Below are 23,475 nucleotides of genomic sequence, written 5' to 3'. Positions count from 1 at the left end.
TCTGTACTCTGCAGAAGAAAGTAAGTCATAAAGATCTGGGATGGCATGAGGATGAGAGAATTTTAATTTTGGGGTAAACTATCTCTTTCATAACAGAGAGATCAGCAATCCATAAAGTAAGCATGTTTCTAATTTTTTGGGGCGATGTTTGAACCTGGCTCTATATTTTTAGATATAAACAACACACATCTAAAAGCTTTCTGCTTTGCTTTCGAAAATCAGTTTGTATTGTCGGAGTCTGAGAACTGATCATATTGATATTTCTTGGGACAACTGATCCTTGTGATGTTTATTTACCCCGGTGTTATAAGCGGTGTCTTTTGCCATGGACCTTGCTGGTTCCTCCAATGTATTTCAAATGGCCCAAAGCACACAGTGAACTGTTGGGATTTTTATTTACAGTAGATTTGTCGTTTTGTTGAAATGTTGCTTTTAAAGTATCCCATTTCTTTTCTTAAACTCTTGTTTTAGTAAAGTAAATACAATTTGCTTTGTCTTAGTTCCAGTACTTTCAATTATTCTTAAACTGGTGCTTTGTTCTTGTTTGCCCTGAATTTTCTTCCCTTTTGTTTCTGAAATGTATTCTGACATTTACTTGTTTCATTGCGTTCACTGTTTTATTGACCTTTGTTATTCAAGTTTTAATAATGAAATGTTTAAACTGGATTAAGAACATATTTATTTAAAACTTTTAGTGCAGACTTTCTCAACTGATGTATAGACAGTTGACCTGTAAGACCAACAAAAGAATATCAAATTTATTCAGATTCAACAGATCATTCTTTTAATTGATGAAGACCTAATGACATGCTCAGGCATAATTCTGATTTACAGCTTGAAAAATAAAGGAAAAACACGTTTAAAATCCACGTTTAAATGCTCTGTCCTTTTAGCACGTTGCATCACAAAGCTTTACTTTATAAAGCTTTATCTATGTATGGGGCTGCAGATTTGCACCGACACCACCAAAGAAGAGACAAAACTATATAATCTTGCCCACTACAACCCCTCCTATCCTTCTCATTTTATAATGTTTTAAAAGCCCATAATGACCCTTTGCACTGCCAAATTGACGTTGAGGGTGTTGCAATTACAGTAACAGCAGTATCATGAAAACTTCCATTGCATTTATTTCTTAATGCATCTTTGCATGTTCCTGTGGTCGGATCTTGGTTCTGGCAGGGCAGGACTGGGCTGGGCACAACTGGAATGACTGGGCGTTCAAGGATGAGCTGAGTATCAACAATGGAAGCTGGTTAAGAGACACTTTGGCCTTAACTCTCCTCCCCTGAAGACACGCTGTCAATCTCATCCTGGTCTCCACCAATGGCCATCCAGAATGCTTTAGCAACCTGATTGAGGGTGAATAATTTGTCAGCGGTTCAGAATTACAAATGTTAATGAGTGAAATGTGTATTACCTTTTCAGCATGTACTTTCCTTTGTTCATGTGGTAAGGAGGAGGCCTTATCTACAACAAAGAGATAACTGTATTTAAAGATACAGAAAAGACTATTATATGTAAAGAAACAGATTTGGTGTCAGAATGTTAGCCTAGCTAGTTACAGTTACAATTAAAGTGAATGGTGACTGAGGCTAACATTCTGCCTAACATCTCTTTTTGTGTTCCACAAAAAAAAAAAAAAGACCATACAATTTGGAAGAACAATATGGCAATTAAAGGTGCATTCAGTAATTTGAGGCTAATTTAAAACATTTTACACATTAACAAATGCGCTGTTAAAAATAATAATAGTTTTCTATAAAAAGTGTTTTTGTTCTAACATCCATGGTGCGGGTCACCCCTTCATTGTGTTTCGCCATGTTGAAATGATATGACCCGCTATGTTTCACTAAACGTCGAAGAAGAAAATCCTCATGCTCATTCTTTGTTTGTAGATAGGCTTGGCTATGCCTAGCGTGGTGTTGTTTGGTGATGCCAAGAACGAAAAGAACACAATGGAACACTTATTATTGTGCTTTAGCAGCAGAGACAAAAGGAGATTCAGTTGCTGTGCTGCCGAAGAAGAGAAAAAGGTCCGAAGCAAGAAGACAGAAACATCAGCAAAGGCAAAAAAAAAACTAGAGTAAACATCGGTACGGCAAGCATAATGTGGAAAGATTTAATGATGGAGAAAAACATGAGTAGTGATGCCGATGTTGCTTCTTTGTTGGACAGGTTAGACATTATTAATTGTTTAGACCACTCTCAAAAATAGTATAAGTGGAATTTACAGAAAACTCATACAAGATTCCCTCAAACTTTTTTTAAATTACACGTAGTCAACGTATGTTAGTAATGGACAGTTTTCAACGGTGTTTACAAATGCAGCCAGAAAGTAACATCTAATTATTGTTATCACAGCTATAGTATGGGTGGGCCCATCTACCTCTATGAAATGGCATACATCTTCATTCGTTAGCTTAGCACAGTGATTGTTGTAGATTTTGAGTAAACCATGACGTTGGTTTGCTTGAAAACAAAAGGTCTTCAAATACAGTGTTCATGGACATGCTAAATTTTATAATCAAAATAATGTCTAATCTTTCCTTTACCATAACATTCTGTACAATAAGTAGTTCTCTAATAAAGGTAATAACTGTCTTTAGAAGTAACATGAAACATGACAGTAGACAGATTATTGATATGAGGGACAATAATAATCTGTCTTTAACTGTAGAAGTCTGTTTGCTTAAATTCTGACATTTGTTTTTAGGCAAAGCTATTATATTATAGGAGTAATAAATAACTAATAAAAAACTCTGACATTTTCCAGATGCAAATTATATTCATGCTTTAATCATGCTTTATCCACATCGATAGATGGCAGTACTGCGTCTAACACCACTGTCATATGGGTACTTAAAGTACACGAAGAAGAGCAATGCTAATGCTAGCAAGAGAACTACTGAATGCCCCTTTAAATGATGATAGAAATTTCCATTTTGGGTGAACTATATCTTTAATGTTTTTAGGAAATGAACAAGGGAATACCACAGTCCTCTTTTACCTTTCATCTCTTTCAATTTTGTAAACAGCCGTTCAAAATTCTCCACATCTGCATCTCCAGCAGTGAGATTGGCCAACTCTTGGATGTCTATGTCAATCATGGGATCTATGTGACAGATTGATAAGAATGTTAGTAAATAGTGTACCGGAGTAGGGTTTTTTATTCAACTACATAGTATGTGCTAAAAATGGAAGCTTCTTCCTTACTGACCAATGGCATTTGTCCTTTAAATGTTATGACATCAGACGCTTAAAACAAATGCCATTTGCACCTTTTTTTCAAATTAATCTAAAGGGATAGTTCCCCTTAAAAATGAACATTATTTCATCATTTACTCACCCTTATGCCACCCCACATGTGTTTAACTTACTCCTGCAGAACACAAACAAAGATTTTTGGAAAAATATTTCAGCTCTGTAGGTCCATACAATGCAAGTAAATGCTGACCAGGCTTTTGAAGTTCTAAATCTACAGTGTGTCTTCTGAGCGATGCAATGACTTTATAAATCTCCAATTTCACTTTCAGAATGTTAAAGTAAAATGGGAGATTTATAGTAAAAATGGACATAAATATTGATCTGTTTCTCACCCACAGCTATCATATAGCTTCTGAAGATGTGGAGTCTTCTGAATTACTTTTAAACTGTCTTTATGTGATTTTTGGAGCTTGAAAGGTCTGGTCACCATTAACTTATATTGTATGGACCTTCAGAGCTGAGGAACTTTGTATATGTTCAGCAAAAGAAAGACAGTCTTACACATCTGTGATGGCATGAGGGTGAGTAAATGAGATAATTTAAATTTTTGGGTGAACTATCCCTTTAAATATATTACAAAGTCAGATAACCATCTTCAAAAACAAAGTACTTACCAACTGTTGTATTTACTGTACTATTTTGGTTATTCTCTGCTCTTTGGCTCTCAGTGCCTTCATTTGTACTATTGGATGGGGAATTACAGGACTAATAACAAATAGAAACAAAAAAAATATAATCTATTTCAAAGATACTGTTATGAGATGACCAGCTGACTCCAATGTTAGTTAAATAATGTTAATTTAATAGATGTCTGACCAGTGTCTCTTGACTAGGTCGTGGGTTGTTGTGACGAGAGGCTACCAGGCTGCTCATTAGACCAAATCCCTGACTGTGTTCTGAAGAGGAATAAATGAAAAACAGTACAAAAGGGATACATTATCAACATTATGTATACAACATAGACGGCTTTGTGCGTTTTGGATTTTGACAATTAAATCTCACCGTCTTTCATCTCGACACTGGTCCACACGTTGGCATTGAGAGCTTGCAACATTCGTTTAACTCCGGTGGACTCTGGGAAGTCATCTGTGGGGTGGGTGGGAAAGATACACAATTTAGATGAGAGACACGTGTTTGTAACCATTTGTGTGCATAAACATGACTAAAGTGTGTCTTCTCTCTCACCATCCTCATCAGGAAGATCTTGAGGGTTGAGCTCCACTAATTCAAATGTGTGTGCCAGACACCATTGCTGGGCCTCATGTCTGCCAACACCTAAAACAGCATATCAACACCAAACTCAGCTATGACATTGCATAAACCAATAGCCACAAAGAGGAAGTAATTTATGCCTTAAATTCTGGATGCATTCTTACCCAAAATGATACTCTAATTTACCTGGAATAAACATTATTACTGTATTTCATTTCACATATGTACCACAGTGAGGCTGCAAGCCACTTACCACTGTCACACACATGGTCACACACAAGAATCAACACTTCTGGTGCCAGTTCCTTCACTATTGATAACCAGGAATTCACTTTACTAAGGCCTTCTTTCTGAAATGCAAAAACAGAATTGAATGGAGGCACACACACTGAATGGCAAATTTCTAAAATGATTAATATGTCAATCACTCACAGTTTTGCTGTCAAAGTAAACGATGAAAGCTTGCATAGACCGGGCAACCTCTGCATTCATGTCAAATGTACTTGGAACAACACATAGGCTGACATTTGCTATGTAGTACTTGTTGTTTATTGTCCATGGATACCAAGAAACTCCTTCCTCTATTTTGGTAGCTTGTGGTAGTGATTCTGTGCCCAAGATCTCTGAAGAAATAAATAGAAAATAGCAAAAACTGTTACTGTGTCAAAGGGTGTATTTGATTAAAGGGATAGTTCATCCAAAGATGACAATTTTCTCATAATTTACTCATCCGCATGCCATCCCAGATGTGTATGACTTTCTTCTGCTGAACACAAAGATTTTTAGAAGAATATTTCAGGTCTGCAGGTCCTTACAATGCAAGTTAATTGGTGCCAACATTTTGAATCTCTGAAAAACACACAAATCCAAAATACATAAGACTCCAGTGGTTTTGGGTGAGAACAGAACAAAATATTTAAAAAACAAAATCACAAAAAAAAACTTGACATCAGCAGCCTCCTTGGCAATAATAATTTCAAGATCAATTCCACTTCCTATTGCTCCATCTAGAACTCTACACATGCGTCAAGCACTAGGAAGTGTAATCAAGCTTGAAATCATGATTGTGCCTAGAGAATGCAATAACAAGATGTACAGTTAAAAATTAGTTACAATTTGGCCTGTTCTGACCCAAAACTGACAGAATCACTTCAGAAGACATGGATTAAACCACTGGAGTATTATGGATAACTTTTATGTTGCCTTTATGTGCTTTTTTGAAAAATTTTCACATTTTGGTCACCTTTCACTTGCATTGTATGGACCTACAGAGCGGAAATGTTCTTCTAAAAATCTTCATTTTTAGTTCTGCAGAAGAAAGTAAGTCATACACTTCTAGAGTGGCATGACGGTGAATAAATAATGACAGAATTTAAATTTTTTGAGTGAAGTATCCCTTTAACCACTTGCAGCGAGAACATTGCAACTAAAAGCCGAATCAATTTAATTCTAGCTCAACACTGCCGCCTGCAGGACCCTGAGCTGTAATTACAGAAACACACCACAAGCCTTTTATAAGTCACTACATACCCACAAACTTTACAAGTTACAACAAAAGCTTCGTTTTTAATACAGTTCGTAAATCACGACTTTTTCTCCAAATCACGACAAATATGCTATAAAACTAAAGCCCAGTTAATTCACTTATAAACGGGACTCGGTGGCACCATGCATTGTCAATAATCCTAGTGTTGCAAGCAGACAACCGAACGTTTGCCTTTGACACCAAATGCTGGTAGAAAACCAGAGACAATGGTGTATATACATTGGCATAGATTTGGTTTGAACATTGGGGGGGTTGCAGCGTGAACCATTTACATGTTTCATTGATCATGGTATACATATAGGACGGCTGTATTTGCTTGTTTTGAATATTACGCCCCCTGGAATCTACACCATTGAGTGTAGAGACATAAAATGAGCTTTTATGAAATATTTTCAAGGTACCACGAAGTCAGCAAAAAGCCAGATGCAGACTTTAGAGACGTCCTAGAGACGTAGAAATGACACGTCGTCCACTACATGTACTTTTCACAACCGTTACGCTACCCTATACATGCATTAATGTACGCTTTAATTAATAATCAAGCAGTCCTATGTACACAGTTTGATCTGTAAAAAGGAAACCATGGATGTTTCTTGTTGACAGTTAGCGTAACTGCTAGGCTAACGAGCTTGGGAGACATTTCCTCCCTTTTACTCACGTCTGATGAGCTCCTCTTCTTTAAAGCTGGAAGCACAACTAGTGACACATACACAAGGCAGAGGAGGTACATCATCGCCTTGATCGTCGGCCATATTTTGAGCTTTAAAACACCCAATAATGTGAGTTAGCACGTTAGCAACAACTGTCAACCTCCTCTCGAAAACCTTTCACCTCTGACCTACTTCCGTGTCTGCGCGTGCAAACGGAACATATTAAAATCTAAAAAGTATAAGTTAAAGCAAAGCACATTTATTTTAGTAAAACACACAATTGCAAAAAAAATTAAAACATTACTAAAATAAAAATAATGCTGGCCTGGTCCTTTTTCCTCGAAGAGAATAGAGCGTCATAAGCGTCGTGTTGTCATAGTTACGGCCAGACCATTGTTTAAACTTGTAACGAAGCGAGACTACGAGCTAAGAAAAAAAGTTAAAATGTGACCTGATAATTTGCTGGCGTTATTTAGTTGAGAAATGGCGGACGTCCTTAAAAATAGAGATGAGGTTGGGCATATTTTAGTACAGGTAATTTGCTGTTACTCAAGTAAATATAATGGCTACAACAAAAAAGACAACAGACAATACATTACAACAAGTGTTGCAATGTTAAACAGGACTAAATAAGCCTCCGTTAAGCTGTTGCAGTATGCTGACTACATACATTAGGCGATACATTATTTAGTTATACATAATATAATAGCATACATTTACAGTATGGATGAATTGTACGTTTTCTTGTGTTTTAGGTGCAGGATGATTTGAGACAACTGAAAAAGAGTCTTGTTAGCATGAGTGTGCAAGATAATGGGGGAATTGTGGATATTCAAGCTCTGGATGAAGCCATCAGCAGGACAGAAAATGGAATAAGGGTACATAAAATTCCATTTTATGACAACTTGATTCTGCTAAATATGTCTGCCTCTTTAGCTTGTAAGATTCATGCAATAAAACAGTCTGCACACAAACAGATGTGAAAATGTAAGTGTGGAGTTTAAAAGTAGGATTGTTGGTAATATGTTTTTTGTTTTTTTTTTGTTTCATAGAGGCATGCAGAAGAGTATCTGAAAACCATTAATAATCAGGTTTTGACTCTACCCTGTATCAACGAGCCTGAAAAGAAGACTGCCTCTGCCAAGCTTTTCAAATGGTATTTCAAAACTCCTACCAATATAAACAAACAAATATCCCATAAATCATTAGCAGTTTTTAATTATATATTTTTTTAGACTGTAAAATCATATTTCAATCATCAATCAAAATCATAAAATCTATATTTTTTAAATTTATTTTAGGCAGCCTCCATATGAGACAATACCAAGTGCACATCCTCAGAAAAGCCAGATTTCTGGAGCATCCCCGGGGGGAAAGGTTTGCATTCTCATGCTCACTCCATCCAGCTACTTACTACTGTATATAAATACTACAGATTTGGGTATATTTTACAATAAAGGGGTAGTTCACCCAAAAATTTATATTCTCTTATTTACACACCCTCATGCCATCCAAGATGTGTATGATTTTCTTTCTTCTGCAAAACACAAACAAAGATTTTTAGAAGAATTTTTCAGCTCTGTAGGTCCATCAGATGCAAGTGAATAAGTACAAAAATGTTGAAGCTCCAAAATGCACAAAGGCAGCATCAAAGGAATCCATAAGACTCCAGTGGTTAACTCCATGTCTTCAGAAATTATATGATAAGTTTGGTTGAGAAACAGATCAATATTTAAGCCATTTATTTTACTATAAATCTCCACTTCTTTTGTTTTTGGTGAATGGCATACATTGTGCATATCCCCACTTGCTGGGCAGGGAAGAGAATTTATGGTAAAAACATGCATTGCGTGGACCTAAAGAAATATTCTTCTAAAAATCTTTGTTTGTGCTCAGCAGAAGAAAGTCATACTCATCTGGGATGGCATGAGGGTGAGTAAATAATGACAGAATTTTCATTTTGGGGTGAACTATCCATTTAAGAGATTTCTATTCTGTAATCTCTCTTCCTAACAGCACAAGTCAGCATTTACCATGCGTTTGTTGAATAACCCATTTCACCCAAAGAACAAGGAGCTTGTGCACTACAATTTTGGGATTCAGCTACCTCACCTGCACAAGAGAACTGGGGCTACTGTGAGTTTCTAAAATATATAATTTTATTTGAAGTATAAACATATGTAGGTATATATTTCTAAGTATTTTGTCCAGTAGTTATAGTACAGTCATTTTTTAACCGGTTTCGCTTCAAGACATACATTTTACATAGGACATCAAGTGGCAACTCAAGACAGCACAGTAAAATTGTAAACAAAAGTTTCCTTAAAATCAAACACTACTATGATTTACACTGGTAATCAATAATTCACAACACAAAAAACATTATGTCCAGCACCAGTGTTGGGTGTAAATTAGTTACTGTAATCTAACTACTTTTGTAGACAAAAGGTAGTGCAATGTGTAACATTTTAAAATATTGTAATTACATTACAGTTACTTACTTTTAAAGGGGCACTTAGTCATTGTCATAGTGGCTTACATTGGCTTACACTGACACTTAGTGGCCTGGATGCCGCATCATTCAAACACAGTAGTTTTCAGTTACCAATGCCATTATAGAAATACACTATGCACAGTAAGCATTAATTAATTTCCAATGTCAGGGCAGTTACTGAGATTAAGCGAGTGGTATACAGCTGGTTATGTGATGCAAACATGGCTGCCTTCATGAGGCGACCCTGCATCATGTAAAACAAAAGAGCTTTTATAAGGTTACTCATATGACTGACTCTTCATCTCACATGATTAGTCATGATTTTATGCATATGTTTCAAAATCACTATTCATTTAAAAAGTAAAACTTTTTATATGAGTAAAAAAATTACTGAGTGCACCTTTAAGTGCATCACTTGGGTAACACATATTTCTAAAATAATATTATTTATTTAGAAACCATTTTCAATGTTTATATGTAGGTGTACATGTATTTCTGTGAGAACTGAAGGGGTAGGTCTAGTGTCATGGTAGGACACAATGATGGAGGTTACAACATTAACAAAGACGTTCCCCTTCTTTCACTCACTCGACGTTGTGTCGATTGTAGTGACACAAGGGGTCCTGTTTAAAAACACCATGCACTAAACGGTGTTACGTGAACTGCTGACACAGGTGCAAGCAAGCTACTGTGTGCTAGAAGCAAACTGTATCGGCCGCATGTAACCCTCCCCAACGCCCCCAAAAAAAGTGTCATATACAGTTCTTAGGTTCCCAGCACCCCTGAGTGGGGAACAAGCAACATGATTATTATGGGAGCAAGCCGCGCCAGCCGCTGCCTTTTCTCTCTCTAGCTGGGGCTATCGTAACGCTATAAAATGCGTCGGGGAATGCATTCTTTTTCCATTCCTATTCTTTCAGGGGGAAAGACTCTGCGGAGACCACATCCTGTCCAGGCTGGGGGGAAGTAAAATGTGGTCAATATGTCACATGGGTTGTCAAGCCACACATAGAAGTGGCGCGGTGGTAGGTCCTACGTAGTGAGGGGGCGACCAGGGGCAGAGGGACTGCCCAAGGGAGATGTGGGTCCGCCGACAGGGGGACCGTACTGCGGAAAGTACATCACAGGGAGTTGCCTGAAATGGGAATTAGGCCTGTAGAGCCCTACCCCAGTACAGAGCACTTGAATCTCATAGTGGGTCTGCTCGCAAATTCCTCAGCTGAATTTGCAGGCCAGAGGGCTAGGGAGGAAGAACATTCAGGGAGCGTGAGCTTAGTGACAAACCTGTGAGAAAGAGCGTACTGGATCACTTTGGTGAAGGGCGCTAGGTGCAAGCGGAACACCTGGTCAGTTGTTCCGCGTTACCGAGTTCTACGTGCGCGGACCTGACAAAACACGGGACTCAACCCTGAGATTACAGAATCTCGCCTTTAGGTATTGGGTGTTGCTCAGCCCGCTGCTCTGCAGATGTCTGCAGATGTCTAGCCTCAGTTTGGAGACAGTGTTCCCTTTCTGCTGTCCACCAAAGCAAACAAGAGCCGCTCAGAACATACACCTTCAAGGTGGAGGGGGACAGCCTTCCCTCCAAACTCTCCTGCAGGAATGAAAGCACTGACTGAACTGCACATCTCTGCGGGTCTTCAGACCGGGAAGAACACCAATTTGCAAACAAGCACCACTTTAGGGCATAAAGCTGCCTGGTAGAGTGAGGTATGGCTTGGTTGATCGTGTCTACAATCGCAGGTGGTAGGTCACTCAGATCTTTCGCATCCCATCCAAGTGCCATACATGGAGGTTCCAGAGGTCTGGGCGCGGATGCCAGAGGGTGCCCTGTCCCTGAGAAAGCAGGTCCTTCCACAGGGCAATTTGCCAGCTGTCAAGAGGAGGGTGAGATCCGAGAACCAAATCCGAGTGGGACAGTAAGGAGCCACTAAGGTGACTTGTTCCCCGTCCTCCCTGACTTTGCACAGCACCAGTGCAAGAAGGCTCACTGGGGTAAATGCGTACTTGTGCAGCCCCCGGGGCCAGCTGTGTGCCAGTGCGTCTGTCCCGAGGAGGGCCCCTGTTAGGGAGTACCAGAGCGGGCAGTGGGAGTTGTCTTGGGAGGCAAAGAGATCTATCTCTGCCATGCCGAACCGGTCCCAAATCAGCTGGACCCCCTGGGGTTGGAGCCCCCACTCTCCACTGAGCAAGACCTCTCGCTGTTGTGTTTAGGTTGCCCAGGATATGAGTGCCATGCAGCGACCTGACTCCAAAGGAAGAGATGGCGGGCAAGTTGTGATATATGATGAGAGTGCACGCCGCCTTGAAGATTTATGTACGCTACTGTTGCGGTGCTGTCTGAATGGATCAAGAAGTGCTTGCCCGAATCAGCGGGAGAAACCTCCGCAGGGCAAGGATTACAGCCAGCGACTCTAGGCAGCTGATGTGCCGACACAGCAGGGGCCCTCTACAGGAGTCAGCGGCTGCGTGCCCGTTGCACACGGTGCCCCAACCCAGTTGAGAGGTGTCTGTTGTGACCACAACATGTCTGTTTCACCTGCTGTAAGGGGACTCCTGTCTGCAGAAAACAGAGGTCTGTCCAAGGGTTAAAAGTCTGACGGTAGGAAGGGGTGATTAACACACGGTACTTGCCATGGCGCCATGCCCATTACGGGACTCGAGTCTTAAGCCAGTTGTCTCATATGGCCTTCATCGCCGGCCGCGCCGGCCTTAATCCTGTAGGAAGAAGGCGTGGCGCGGGTAGGGTGGCTGAAGTGGCTTTCCCTCGGTAGAAAGAAAGCCGCGATCCCAACGTTGCCATTGCTATGTTCTCGCAATGAGAACATGAACCGTTCATAAATGCTGCCTCCGTGTGATCGCAGCTCAGACACGCGAGGCAGCGCTTATGACAGTCAGAAGCAGAGAGAAAACAGCCGCGTCTAGGAACTACACAGATGCGGAAAGACATCTTTAAAAAGACGCGTCCTGAAAAGGACATTCAACGCCTGCTGTGTATTGCTCTTTTTCTTATGAAAATACAAATTTTTTAGAGGGGAAAACACTTCTCTTTTAGAGGGTATAAGCTCTTTCCCAGAAGCGCTGTCGAAGAGCCCAGGGGCATGGACTGCACAGTGTGCAGGGAAGGAGAAAGCCACTGGAAATGCGGCGTAAGATCCAACAGCAGTGCTTTGGCAGAGGTGAGTGGAGCAGTAGTGAGAACTCAGCTTGCTGTTGCACAACCGCTCAGCTCCAAATAAAAAAATCTGACTGACAGACGTACGTCCGCTTCCCTTTATACCCATATATCCGGGGGCGGGACATGCAAATTCTGTCTGCCAATTTCTCATTGGCCTTTTCTCAAGTTCAGAGAAATACCCCTTTTGTCACTACAATGGACACAATGTCGAGTGTGACAGAAGGGGCACAAACTATACTGTAAACATTTTTTTTATACAGTAACTTAAAAATCAAAGTAATTGTTAATGCGATTACGTTTCCCTTGCAGTTATCAGTAAAGTAATGTGATTACAATTTTAGATAAGTAATTAATCATTTGTAGGGGATTACTATTTTGAGTAACTTAAAAAAAATCAGCACAGACCATGTTTATCCACAAGTGAACCCATATTTAATGTAGTCTGAGTCATATTTTCTTTTACTTAGTGTTATATTCTTCATAATTTAAAAACAATGTCCACATTAGAATTTGCCTGATAAATGTGTAAATGTAAATGTGTGCCCAAATAACATAAAGCTTGATTGTATGCACAGCCTTTGATCAACAACAGAAGATATGGAGAGCATTTTCTCCTCCTTTTTAAAAGTTAAAAAAGTTATTTATTTTTATATCCTGAATATATATACATTTGTTTTTAGTTGCATTTTATTATTTGCATTCAGCATTGTTTTTCTTTTGCAGTCCACAAACCTATCAGAACAGACCTTTGCCCCATATTAGGGCAGCGACCCCCCACCCCAGTTAGAACAAAACCCTACATGTGTGCTTTCATTAGAAATCAGCAGCAATTACGATTAAGGTTTATTGACAGTGTTTATTATATTGTGCCCAGCACTGACTGATGCCTTAACGCCAGCGTCTGTCACATGAGCCTCGTGAAGAAAAATGAAGGGACTGGCGTGTAATAATAGATGACTCTAGTCACTTTACTTTCAGACAGGAGGTGCGGATTTGAAGGTCACCTGGTTTGGCAGTGACAGCTAAATCTGTTTGTTGGTAAACAAATTAATCTTTCTAAAGGTCACCATTGTTTCCCCCCCCCCCCCCCCCCTTCTGCTTTCGGCTGTGATTCTTTCTCTATCTCCTGCATCCTCTGCCTGTCACTTGTGAGGAGGCTGTCATGTTGTTGAGAGGAAAGTATGAGACTTGGCTGCCGAAAGCGGACAGACGCAGATTGCGGCACATCAGCATTCTTCAGAGGATGGCCACCGCCTGATTGCAGTTGTATGGGCTGCTGCTTTACAGCTGTCTCAGGACAGGCATTGGTACCTGTTTCCGCATGCCAATAAGACAACCGTGGCTTACCCAACTGGCACACACTGGCGTTCTGCCTACTGCGTCAATACCTCTGTGCTGTCGGCTAGTTCTCCACTGAAGGAATACTCTGTAGTTAATTTTTATTTTTTTTAAATGTCCCCAGTACCACTTAGACAGCTGTAAGCCCCCAAACCCCTCCAAAACCACATGGCCGGTGCTGGTCGCCTGTCACAACAAACAGGCCAGAGAATACAAGCTTGACCAACTCTCAGTGTGTTCTCCATTATATTCAGAGGACAATGACTGACCTATAGCTTTGTTGATGCTGTTTTGTGTTATGATTAATGTATATCATACTCATTGCATAATATCTGTGCTTTTCTATAACAAGTTCTTTATTTTCTGTAGATAACATTACTTTATTGGCCTCATTTTCTTTTGAAGTGACTCTTTAGTGACTGTCTTTACGCAAAGACTAATTAACATTTAATCAGTGACTAGAGTCAAGGAAACAGCAAGAAAACCTGTCATATTTAACCCCAAATAAATAATACAAATAAATAAGAAATTCTATGGATCATTTGGATCATTAAAGGGTTTAAAACAAAAATGAAAATTCTCTCATCATTTACTCACCTTTATGCCATCCCAGATGTGTATGATTTTCTTTCTTCTGCAGAACACAAACAAAGAATTTTAGAAAAATATCTCAGCTCTGTAGATATAAAGTCAGTACACAAGACTCCATAAAACTCCAGTGGTTTAATCAGTCATTTTAAGTGATCCAGTTGGTATTGGGTGAGAACAGACCAAAATCCTTTTCACTACATCTTGACAGCAGTCTCCTTGGTGAGCCTAAAGACTGTAATGGCAAGATGTTCAGTGAAAAATGAGTTAAAACCAACTGGATCACTTCAGAAGACATTGATTAATGTTTAATCTCCTTTTTGGAGCTTTTGGAGTTCTGGTAACCATTTGCTTGCATTGTATGGACCTACAGCATTGAAATATTCTTCAAAAAGTCTTTGTTTGTGTTCAGCTGAAGAAAGCAATTCATACTTATCTTGGAAGCCATGAGGTTGCGTAAATGATGAGAGAATTTACATTTTTTATTGTTTATTTAAAGACTAGTTTCAGGAGACTTATGCACATTTTATCCCCTAGTTCTCATTTCAGTTTTACCGTAAAAAAGAATTGTACCTTTTTTTTTTTTTTACAATGATTTTTAAAATTAACTAATATGTGCTACTACTATATGAGTACTTCTATGATGCATAAATACTGTAGCGCTTTAGATCATATATAACGTATTTATAAATAATATATCAATATATATTGGGGATAAAATGTGCATAAATGTCATAAAAATAAAATAACAAAAATGTTATGACCCTGAAAATAGGCTAAAATTTCTATCTGCAAAATATAATTTATTTTTGGTTTCTTTTGATTTTGGGGTGAAATAGGACCATGGCAATTTCTTTGACAGTTTGCGTGAGAATCATCCACTTGTTGTACCTGTTTTATCAAAATGATTGTTGTTAAAATTAATGACAAATTCTATGAGTCGCTTTAGGACTATTACAAAAATCCTGATAATTGCGTTATTTCTGTTTGGATTAATGTGGAACAAGCCTTGCATTTGATTTATGAACCATTATATGATAATGAGGAGGTACGAGCATTTTGCTCTGCTGGAATTTAATTCTAGAATATTTTAAACAGCTGTTCACTTGAGAGAAGGTATGAGACAAATAAATGGAGCTGGCTCAAAGTATCCCGAAAGCATTGCCAGTATGTGATTGATTGCTCGAGGGAAGGGGGCTTATTGGCCAGTTTACAATGTCATTAACTGCCTGTATTTGAGCTCCAGCTTTACTTTAATGAATGCGGAAAATCTGTTGGTTGTAATCACACAACATCACCACGCTCTCTCACAAATGTGCACGCGCTTGTGATTTGCTACAGCCAACAGAACATAGAGAAAGACAAACCATATTTCTTGACATCTACAAGCTGCTACCAGCCTGATTAATGGATAGTCGTCTCAAAGCCTTTTACAACAAAGTTTTGTTTGGAGGGAAAATTCTGGTCATTGACCCGAAGCTAATAGCATTCTCTATGAGCAAGTTATTGAGCGAAATGTGTTCCCTCTCTCTCTATTCTTCTTCTAGCATTAGGTGAATGGTGGCTTTAAAGCCTGCAGGCATGTCTTTTTGCCCCAGTGAGATAGGGAATTTGGTTAACACCCTTTGTTCTGTCAATTCCAATACAACACCTCTGACCTAAGAGCTATTATTCGGGGCTCAGTAATTCCTCCATGTTTGGACAATGTTTTATTGCCTTTTGAAGACATGCCCATTACTTAGTCTGTACAAGCTTTAAATGACTACATTCGAGCTTAGGTGTGCCACAGGGGATACTTACATACATTTATTTAATAAAAACGTACTTTCTATCTTGCCTTTCTAGGTAGGGACTCAGAGAGTGGTCACAGGCCCCACGATAGGGAGTTTAGCTGTAGTACATGGGAGTCTGCCTAAAGACCTATACCCCAAACCACCACCGACTGAAGATGATACAAATGCAGGTACTGTCCTGTGTAAATCTCTTACACTTCTCAAATCATGTATACATACTTTGCATTTATTCATCTCTTTGTGAGCTCATCTTATTGTGTGTTCAGGAGTAATAAGATGCCGTTATAAATTCTTACATTTTAAGTGTGCATATCCTCTCTACAAATTGTAATAAGTCTTGTTTGGCTTTTCAGGCATTGCAGGGCTGCTACCCTTTGCAGCTAACCTCTCCTTAGTGCAAACACCAGTACAGCCTAAAGCTGTCCACTCGCAGAAGAGAGAGGACAGTGGCCCAGCTAAGATGGGTGAGTCTGTTTTCACAATGTCATTATAAACTTAGCCTAAAGCCTAAATTTAAAGTTAAGAGGGTTACACTGTTGTTTCAAAGTCACTTTGTATGCACCCAAAACACAGCAGCATTTTTATTGTGTATTATGCATCCCACCAGTCTTAATATTAACAAGAGGGAATAGACTGTATTAGTTTCAAAACTAGAACAAAACTAGCCTCCTTTGGTATTTCTATGTTCTATTCTTTACTTAATGATTTAATTAGTTTTTCTTAACACAGTGTTAAAATGTCCATACATAAAATAAATAGCTAAATAAATCTGATTGTTAACCTTTTTACAGTTGCTAGGCAATTGAAAAAATGCAGTCCTTAATATCTGTTTACAGATGTGTCAGAAAAGGCATGTAAATGGAAGATGGATGTGAGCAGAGAGGATGGAATGGCTTTAGGATGGTCAACAACAGAGGATCTACCATCCAGGACCATACGCACTCCCCTTCCCTCAGCTGCATCCATAAGCTCTGACAACAGAGTCCTGACTCACGGGTTAGCCCAAATCACTTCACTTAACCTAGAGGTATTATCTTTTATATTCAAGTAAATAACATTATTAAAGACAAGCAACCTATGTATTTGTGGCATAATATTGATTACTGCGAAAAAATATTTAATCTCAGCTCTCCTTTCTTAAAAAAAAGCAAAAATCGGTGTTACAGTGAGGCACTTAAATTGAAGTAAATGGGGCCAATCTATAAATGTTAAAATACTCACTGTTTTGGAAGTCACACAATGCCATGTTTTATTAATATTTGTGTCATAAACCAGTGAGATTAGATTCACCCTGATTCTTAACTGTTCTAGGAAGACAATATGTCAAAGAATTCAAAATTCTTGGGCTCTGTAGATATTAAAAGACACTTACATGCTCAAGCTGATTCCCCTCAGCGGCAGGCCGAAAGCCCCAGACTCAATTCGGATGGTGAACTGAAAGAAATTTGGCATGAATTGATGAATGTGTCAGCAATGCTGACAAAGGTCATTGCTGATTTGGAGGATCTTGCTGTAATAGGTCGATTGATCACTTCCATGGAGACTAAATTCTCTGAGATGGTTACAAGATTGTCGGATGTTGAGAAACAGATTGATCATCAGGAGTCATCAGAGAGGGAATTAGCTGCTAACCCGCTAGCGACCAAGGGTTTGGAACATGTCAGGGAAAGATTGAAGGATTTGGAGAATCGTAATCGATGAAACGATCGTTGGAATTCCTGAGCATGAGGAAGGCAGAGATATGGCAAATTTCCTAGATGGGATATTCCCTAGTCTGCTCGACATAGCAGGCCATAATCTGGAAATCTAGCAAGCTCACAGAGTCCTGGCTCGGTGATCTGCTGAGGGAGAACAATTCTGGCCAAATTTCTGAGATCATCCGATAAAGATCTCGTGTTACGCAAGGTAAGGAGTAAAGGAAAGCGTTTTAGGAAGAACCGCAGCATTTTCTTTTTCCCAGAGTTTGCAAATTTGACAAGAGGGAAGCGTGAACGATTCAAGGAATGCAAGAAACTCTTACATCAACGGAAAGGCGCTTTTGCTCTGATGTTTCTGGACAAACTGAGAATAGATACTAAGGATGGCCGTAGATAATTTAAATGCCCACAGCAAGCATTGTCCTTCATAAAAACATTGGAGTAAGTAAGCCATTTGGTGATTTTCATATTGCCGCCTAGTGGACCTGACTCACTGAACATACATTTGACTCTCCGATGAAACTGGGTGCCTGTTTCATTTCGCTTTGTGCTGGTATCACCTAGCGGCTGGAGTTTGTTTTGTGTAATAATATTTCTTCGAGACAGCTTGTGGATGAATATGCTCATTTTGGGTGCTTATGCCTCCTGTTGGCTGGAGTTGGTTTTGTGCAGGATTATTTCTTGCTGGACATTGGAGTGAGTTTGACTGCCCGAAGAACTGAATGACCCGATTTGTTTTTCTTTGTTTTGATATTTTGTTTTTGTGCTGGTTCCGCTAGTGGCTGGAGCATGTTTTGTGGAGAAACACACCTTTGAGATGAATGAATCTACAATTTATTTTGGGATGGAGTTTGTTTTATTGATTATCTTCTGTTGTGTATTTCTTTTTTACAATTTTTTTTATAGAAACAACAGACTTGAGCAATCAGACAGAAAATTTGTCACGGGGGCTCTCGTAGGGGTAATTTTTGAGTTTATAAGGATGGACGCCGGTTGGCTCTGTTGTGCGTAAGATGAATGTGCATGTTTTTCTTTTTTCCGTTTTGTTTGGAAATATACAGATTCGGGAACACTTTCATTGGATGGATCAAGTTACTTTATAGACACCCGGTTGTGGTGGTACAAACAAATTTATTAATTTCAGATTTTTTTACTCTGGATAGGGTCACCCATCAGGGTTGCCCTCTTTCCCCATTATTGTTCTGTCTTGCCCTGGAACCATTAGCAGCCACGATAAGAAAGGAGGATGATTTTCCAGGTGTGGTGCATATGCTTTTGCTTAACGCAGATTATATTTTATTATTTGTGTCCGACCCCACTAGATTTATCCCTTGCCTCCACAGAATTATGAATTCCTTTTCTAAGTTTTCGGGATACAGATTCAATTGGTTTAAATCCGAAGCTTTGTCTCTGACAGCGTACTGGCCAGTAATGGCTTTCCAGCCAGGCACCTTCCAGTGGCCCAAACAGGGCATTAAGTATTTGGGCTTTTTATTACCAGCAAATTGTCTGATTTATTTAGAGATCATTTTTACCCCTTAATTAAAGATTTTTGAGCTATGTGGGCAGGTTGGCTTCATTACATTTATCTATAATTGGGAAGGTTAATCCAAAATGTAACTACCTGTTACAATCTCTCCCTCTCTTACTTCAAACAATTTGATAGTATAGCAAAGTCCTTCAATTGAAATGGTAAACATCCTAGATTACATTTTGATAAGTTACATAGGCCAACTAACAAAAGTGGGCTAGGCCTACACAAGATTTTGTTTTATTATTATGCATTCGGTCTCAAACATTTGGCTCACTGGTCGCTTGCATCTGAGACAGCCCCTCCTTGGTTTTGTATTGAACAGGATGTTCTTGCCCCTATTTTGCCATTGCAAAGCCTGTCTATCAAACTAATCTGAGAAGTTAAATTACACACTGTAATCTCACATTTTCACTCGGTATGAACAAAAGTGTCCAGAGTGTTTAATACTGACATTTATTTAAATGTTGCATCAAGTATATGGCTGAACCCTAAATTATGCATTACTAAGTCCCCTTTCTACTGGTCAGTGTTGATTGTGAGGGGGTTAATACACTCAGTGACCTATGTGAGAATGGAGTGTTGAGATCTTTTGAAAATTTGGTTCAGCATATTGAGATTTCCAGATCTCAATTCTATAGGTATTTACAGCTGCGCTACCTGCTCTGCATTGTTTTTGGGAGTGGCACACACCCCCCTTATGTGGCAGATACTCTTAGAGATGTGATTATGGCTTTATGAAAAAGGTCATGAGGTATCAGTGTAATACTCCCTGCTAATTCAGAGTCTGAGGGACAGAGCTTCAACTTCTTGAATATGGGAGAAAGATTTAAATTTGGTATTGGAGGAGGGAGAGTGGGCTAGGATTCTATAAAATGTCAAGTCTGCATCTAGAGATGCAATGGTGTACCTTATGCAATTTAAGATTTTACATAGATTCTATTGGACACCCACTAGATTGTATAGGCTTGGTCTTAAAGACACACGCACCTGCTGGCAATGCCAATCAGAAGATGGAGACACAACCCATGCTTTTTGGGGTGTGTTAAAATCCAGGAATTTTTAGTGTGACGTTTTTGGCACTCGAATTTCACTCTGTCATACATTTTGGGGATAAACACATAAAAATTGGATTCTGACCAGCATTATGGTTGGCTAATTATTTTAAGGGGATGGAAGTCAGATAAGTCAGAGTGGTGTGCGGAGATGGGGAGGGTGGTTGCTTTTGAAAAGATGTCAAGCAGAAGACTGGGAGTTCTGAATTTGTTTAACAGGAAGTGGGACTCTCTGGGAGGGGCTGGGGAGAGAGATATTTAGTTTGAATTATATAGGATTATTATGTTTGTTTGTTTGTTTGTATCTAATTGTGACCACAGGGGTGTTCGTTGAGGGTTAGGGTGGGTTTTGTGATTTGGGAGGGGTATTGGGGGGTAAATGTTTATTCAGTGTATATATGTTGTGTTTTTGATTTTGTTATATGTTCGTGAATCAATAAAAATTGTAATTGACTATTTCAAAATTATAGTTACTAGATGTAAACAATATGAGTTTTAACATTATTTAAGTGTGATAAAATTGCTTCATTGCAAAAAACGTAAAATGACTGTAAAATCGATCATTTAAACAACTTTACAGCTCAAATAATACATGAGTTTTAACAGAAGAATTAATGTATTTGCTTTTATAAAATTATAAGCTTCACATTTTTGCCTTTAAACCCTCCAAATATTGGCCCCATTCACTTCTGATGAAAGTGCCTCACTGTAACCTATATTTTTATTTCTTTAGTCGAAATACTTTTTTGTGGTAATGAACATTATGCCACAAATGCTGTTGATTGAACTTAACATCTGTATTGAACCTGGAATATTACAGCTACGAAATGTCTTTACAACCTTTTCCAATCTCATTAATGTGTCTTTTGCTTCTCAAACATACAGTTATCATAGACACTCAGAGGCTAATTTAGGTACACCTTTCTAGTACTGTGTAGACCACCCACTTTCCTCCCAGATGTGGAATCCGGCACTGATTCAACAAGGCTAAGGAGATGTTCCTTTGAGATACTGGTCCATATTGACTTAATAAGATCAGTTGCAGCAGTTTTGTCGGCTACACATTGATGATGTGTCTGCCATTCCACCACATCCCAAACTGAACTGAGTGTATTTTGCCATAAACAAATAAGTATTCAGATTTTCATAGGAGTCAGCTGTAGAACCGACTGAAAATGCATTTTCAAGTGTAAAGTGACCTTTAACCCCTGAAGCAATGTTGAAAGTGTTAGAAATAGCTTTATGTGCATTGCAAGCCAGCTGTCTTTTATAATTATGACTTGCTACATCAACAACAAAAAAGCTCAATTTACAGTTGTTTTTCGATTCTGTTTGAGTATATATATACAGTTTCCTGGACAGAAACTTTTCCCAGTTGATTTCAATAATGTCTTGGTTACTGTCGTAACCTCCGTTCTCTGATGGAGGGAACGAGATGTTGTGTCGATATAATGACACTAGGGGGTCGCTCTTGGGAGCACCAAACTCCTCTGATCTTTCAGAAAATGCCAATGGGAATTGGAGAGTGGAATTTACATGCCACTCCCCCAGACATATGGGTATAAAAGGAGCTGGCTCACAATCACTCATTCAGGTTTTGAAAGACACTGCGGAGACCAAACCCTGTAAGGTAAGGTGTGGAGAATAATAATGTTGGACTTACTGACCGGCAGTATCGCATGTGGAAGAAGTACCGCCGTAGGTCCTACCTGGCGGGGAGGAGCTCTACAAACACGGTGACCAGAGGCAGAGGGATTTACCAACAGGGAAACGGTACTGTGAAAAATACATTACAAGGTGTTACCACAGGTAACCAGCACATGTGGAGCACCTACCCCAGTTCAGGGTATACTGAACGTACTGCTTGCTACAGGGCTAGGGAGGAAGACATCCAGGGTTCACCATCTCGTCAACTCGCATGGGGGGAAAAGCGCACGTCTTCCCCTACAGTAGGGGAAAGGCGCTGTACGCAAGTGGTACATCCGGCCAGCTGCCCCACATACTTACCTGTTCATACCTGACAACACACGGGATGAAACTGGCTCAACCCAGAGATTATAAAATCTTGCAAAGGTATTGGTGTTGCCCAGCATGTCTGCTAGAGAGTTGGCTAGTGCCCAGGACAATGCCACACTCCTTGTGGAGTGTGCTCGTAATCCCAAATGGGAGGGCATGCCATGGGCCTGGTATGCCAAAGCAATGGCATCCACAATCCAGTGGGCAAGCCTCTGTTTGGAGACAGCGTTCTCTTTCCGCTGTCCACCAAGCAGACAAAGAGCTGCTCAGTGTCTAAAGCTCTGCATGCGGTCCAAGTAGTTGCACAAAGCATGCAACGGACACAGCAATGACAAGGCTGGGTCTGCCTACTCGTGAGGCAGCACTTGCAGGCTCACACTAAGGACGACATGGACTTGCAGGCCTTGGACGTGAGTCTCAGGCAATTCCGCCAGGTGCCGGCATTGTCCACCTAGGGAATCGCCATGTACCTGCTGGCCACCCCACCATCGAGGGTAGTGAGAGCAGAGAGGCTCAGAGGTTGGGTCCAGGCAGTAGGGTTCCACTTAAGCCCGACGCTAGTGGCAGCCCGGGCAAGCATGGCCGCCAGCTCCGTATCGGATTCAGACTGGGTGACCACACCTGAAGGTGGGAGCCCAGTCGAGTGCTCCACGTCCGACTGGATCAGCCCACTCTCCGATTTTCCGATCGAGAGCTCATCATGAGCTCGAGCCCCAAATGAGACATCAAACTCGCCTTGGGGCGAGCCACCTGTCTCATCCCAGAACTTAACTGGAGCGTACTGTGGAATGGAGGTCCATGGGGGATTACCCAGCAGAACCACTCCCATTGGGTCCCCAAATCACCCCCAGTGCTAACCAACGCGGTCTCGTACCCATAGGTAGAAATAACGGGGTGGGGAGCGGCTGGAGTGCGGCTGGAGTGGCTTTCCCCTTTAAGAAGGAAAGCAGCAACCGCAAAGTTGCTTTAGTCACGCTCTCTCAGTGGGAGTATGAGCCAGATCGTGGCCATAAGAGGTGGAGAGGTAAAGACCTCAATTAGGGAATATACACAGATCATATACACATCTTTAAAAAGACACTCTCCATCAGTGCCACACTTTTAGAGGAA

General features: G+C 40.0%; 2 protein-coding genes across 2 annotated transcripts in view; one reads left to right on the top strand and one right to left on the bottom strand.

Moving 5' to 3' along the window:
* Positions 1-14: 14 nt before the first annotated feature.
* On the bottom strand, positions 15-6,853 carry aagab (alpha and gamma adaptin binding protein). Its single transcript, XM_052152181.1, has 10 exons — positions 6,684-6,853; positions 4,912-5,102; positions 4,733-4,829; positions 4,453-4,542; positions 4,270-4,353; positions 4,084-4,163; positions 3,882-3,972; positions 3,011-3,115; positions 1,421-1,470; positions 15-1,352 (listed from the first exon to the last, which is right to left on the bottom strand). The coding sequence occupies exons 1-10, from the start codon at positions 6,775-6,777 to the stop codon at positions 1,275-1,277; spliced, it is 960 nt and encodes a 319-aa protein (XP_052008141.1). The 5' UTR covers positions 6,778-6,853; the 3' UTR covers positions 15-1,274.
* A 224-nt stretch (positions 6,854-7,077) lies between these two features.
* The window catches only part of LOC127661838 (IQ motif-containing protein H-like), a 54,257-nt gene continuing 37,859 nt past the window's right edge, over positions 7,078-23,475 (top strand). Inside the window, exons 1-8 of the mRNA XM_052152763.1 lie at positions 7,078-7,209; positions 7,431-7,553; positions 7,728-7,831; positions 7,977-8,052; positions 8,692-8,805; positions 16,119-16,236; positions 16,429-16,530; positions 16,903-17,093. Coding sequence (XP_052008723.1) covers positions 7,159-7,209; positions 7,431-7,553; positions 7,728-7,831; positions 7,977-8,052; positions 8,692-8,805; positions 16,119-16,236; positions 16,429-16,530; positions 16,903-17,093 — 879 coding nt within the window. The 5' untranslated portion in view covers positions 7,078-7,158. The remainder of the gene's footprint in view (positions 7,210-7,430; positions 7,554-7,727; positions 7,832-7,976; positions 8,053-8,691; positions 8,806-16,118; positions 16,237-16,428; positions 16,531-16,902; positions 17,094-23,475) is intronic.

This window comes from Xyrauchen texanus, chromosome 21, assembly GCF_025860055.1.
Source record: "Xyrauchen texanus isolate HMW12.3.18 chromosome 21, RBS_HiC_50CHRs, whole genome shotgun sequence".
Classification (NCBI taxonomy): domain Eukaryota; kingdom Metazoa; phylum Chordata; class Actinopteri; order Cypriniformes; family Catostomidae; genus Xyrauchen; species Xyrauchen texanus.
Note: the sequence above shows the minus strand (reverse complement) of the source record. Positions and strands in the feature narration are given on the sequence as shown.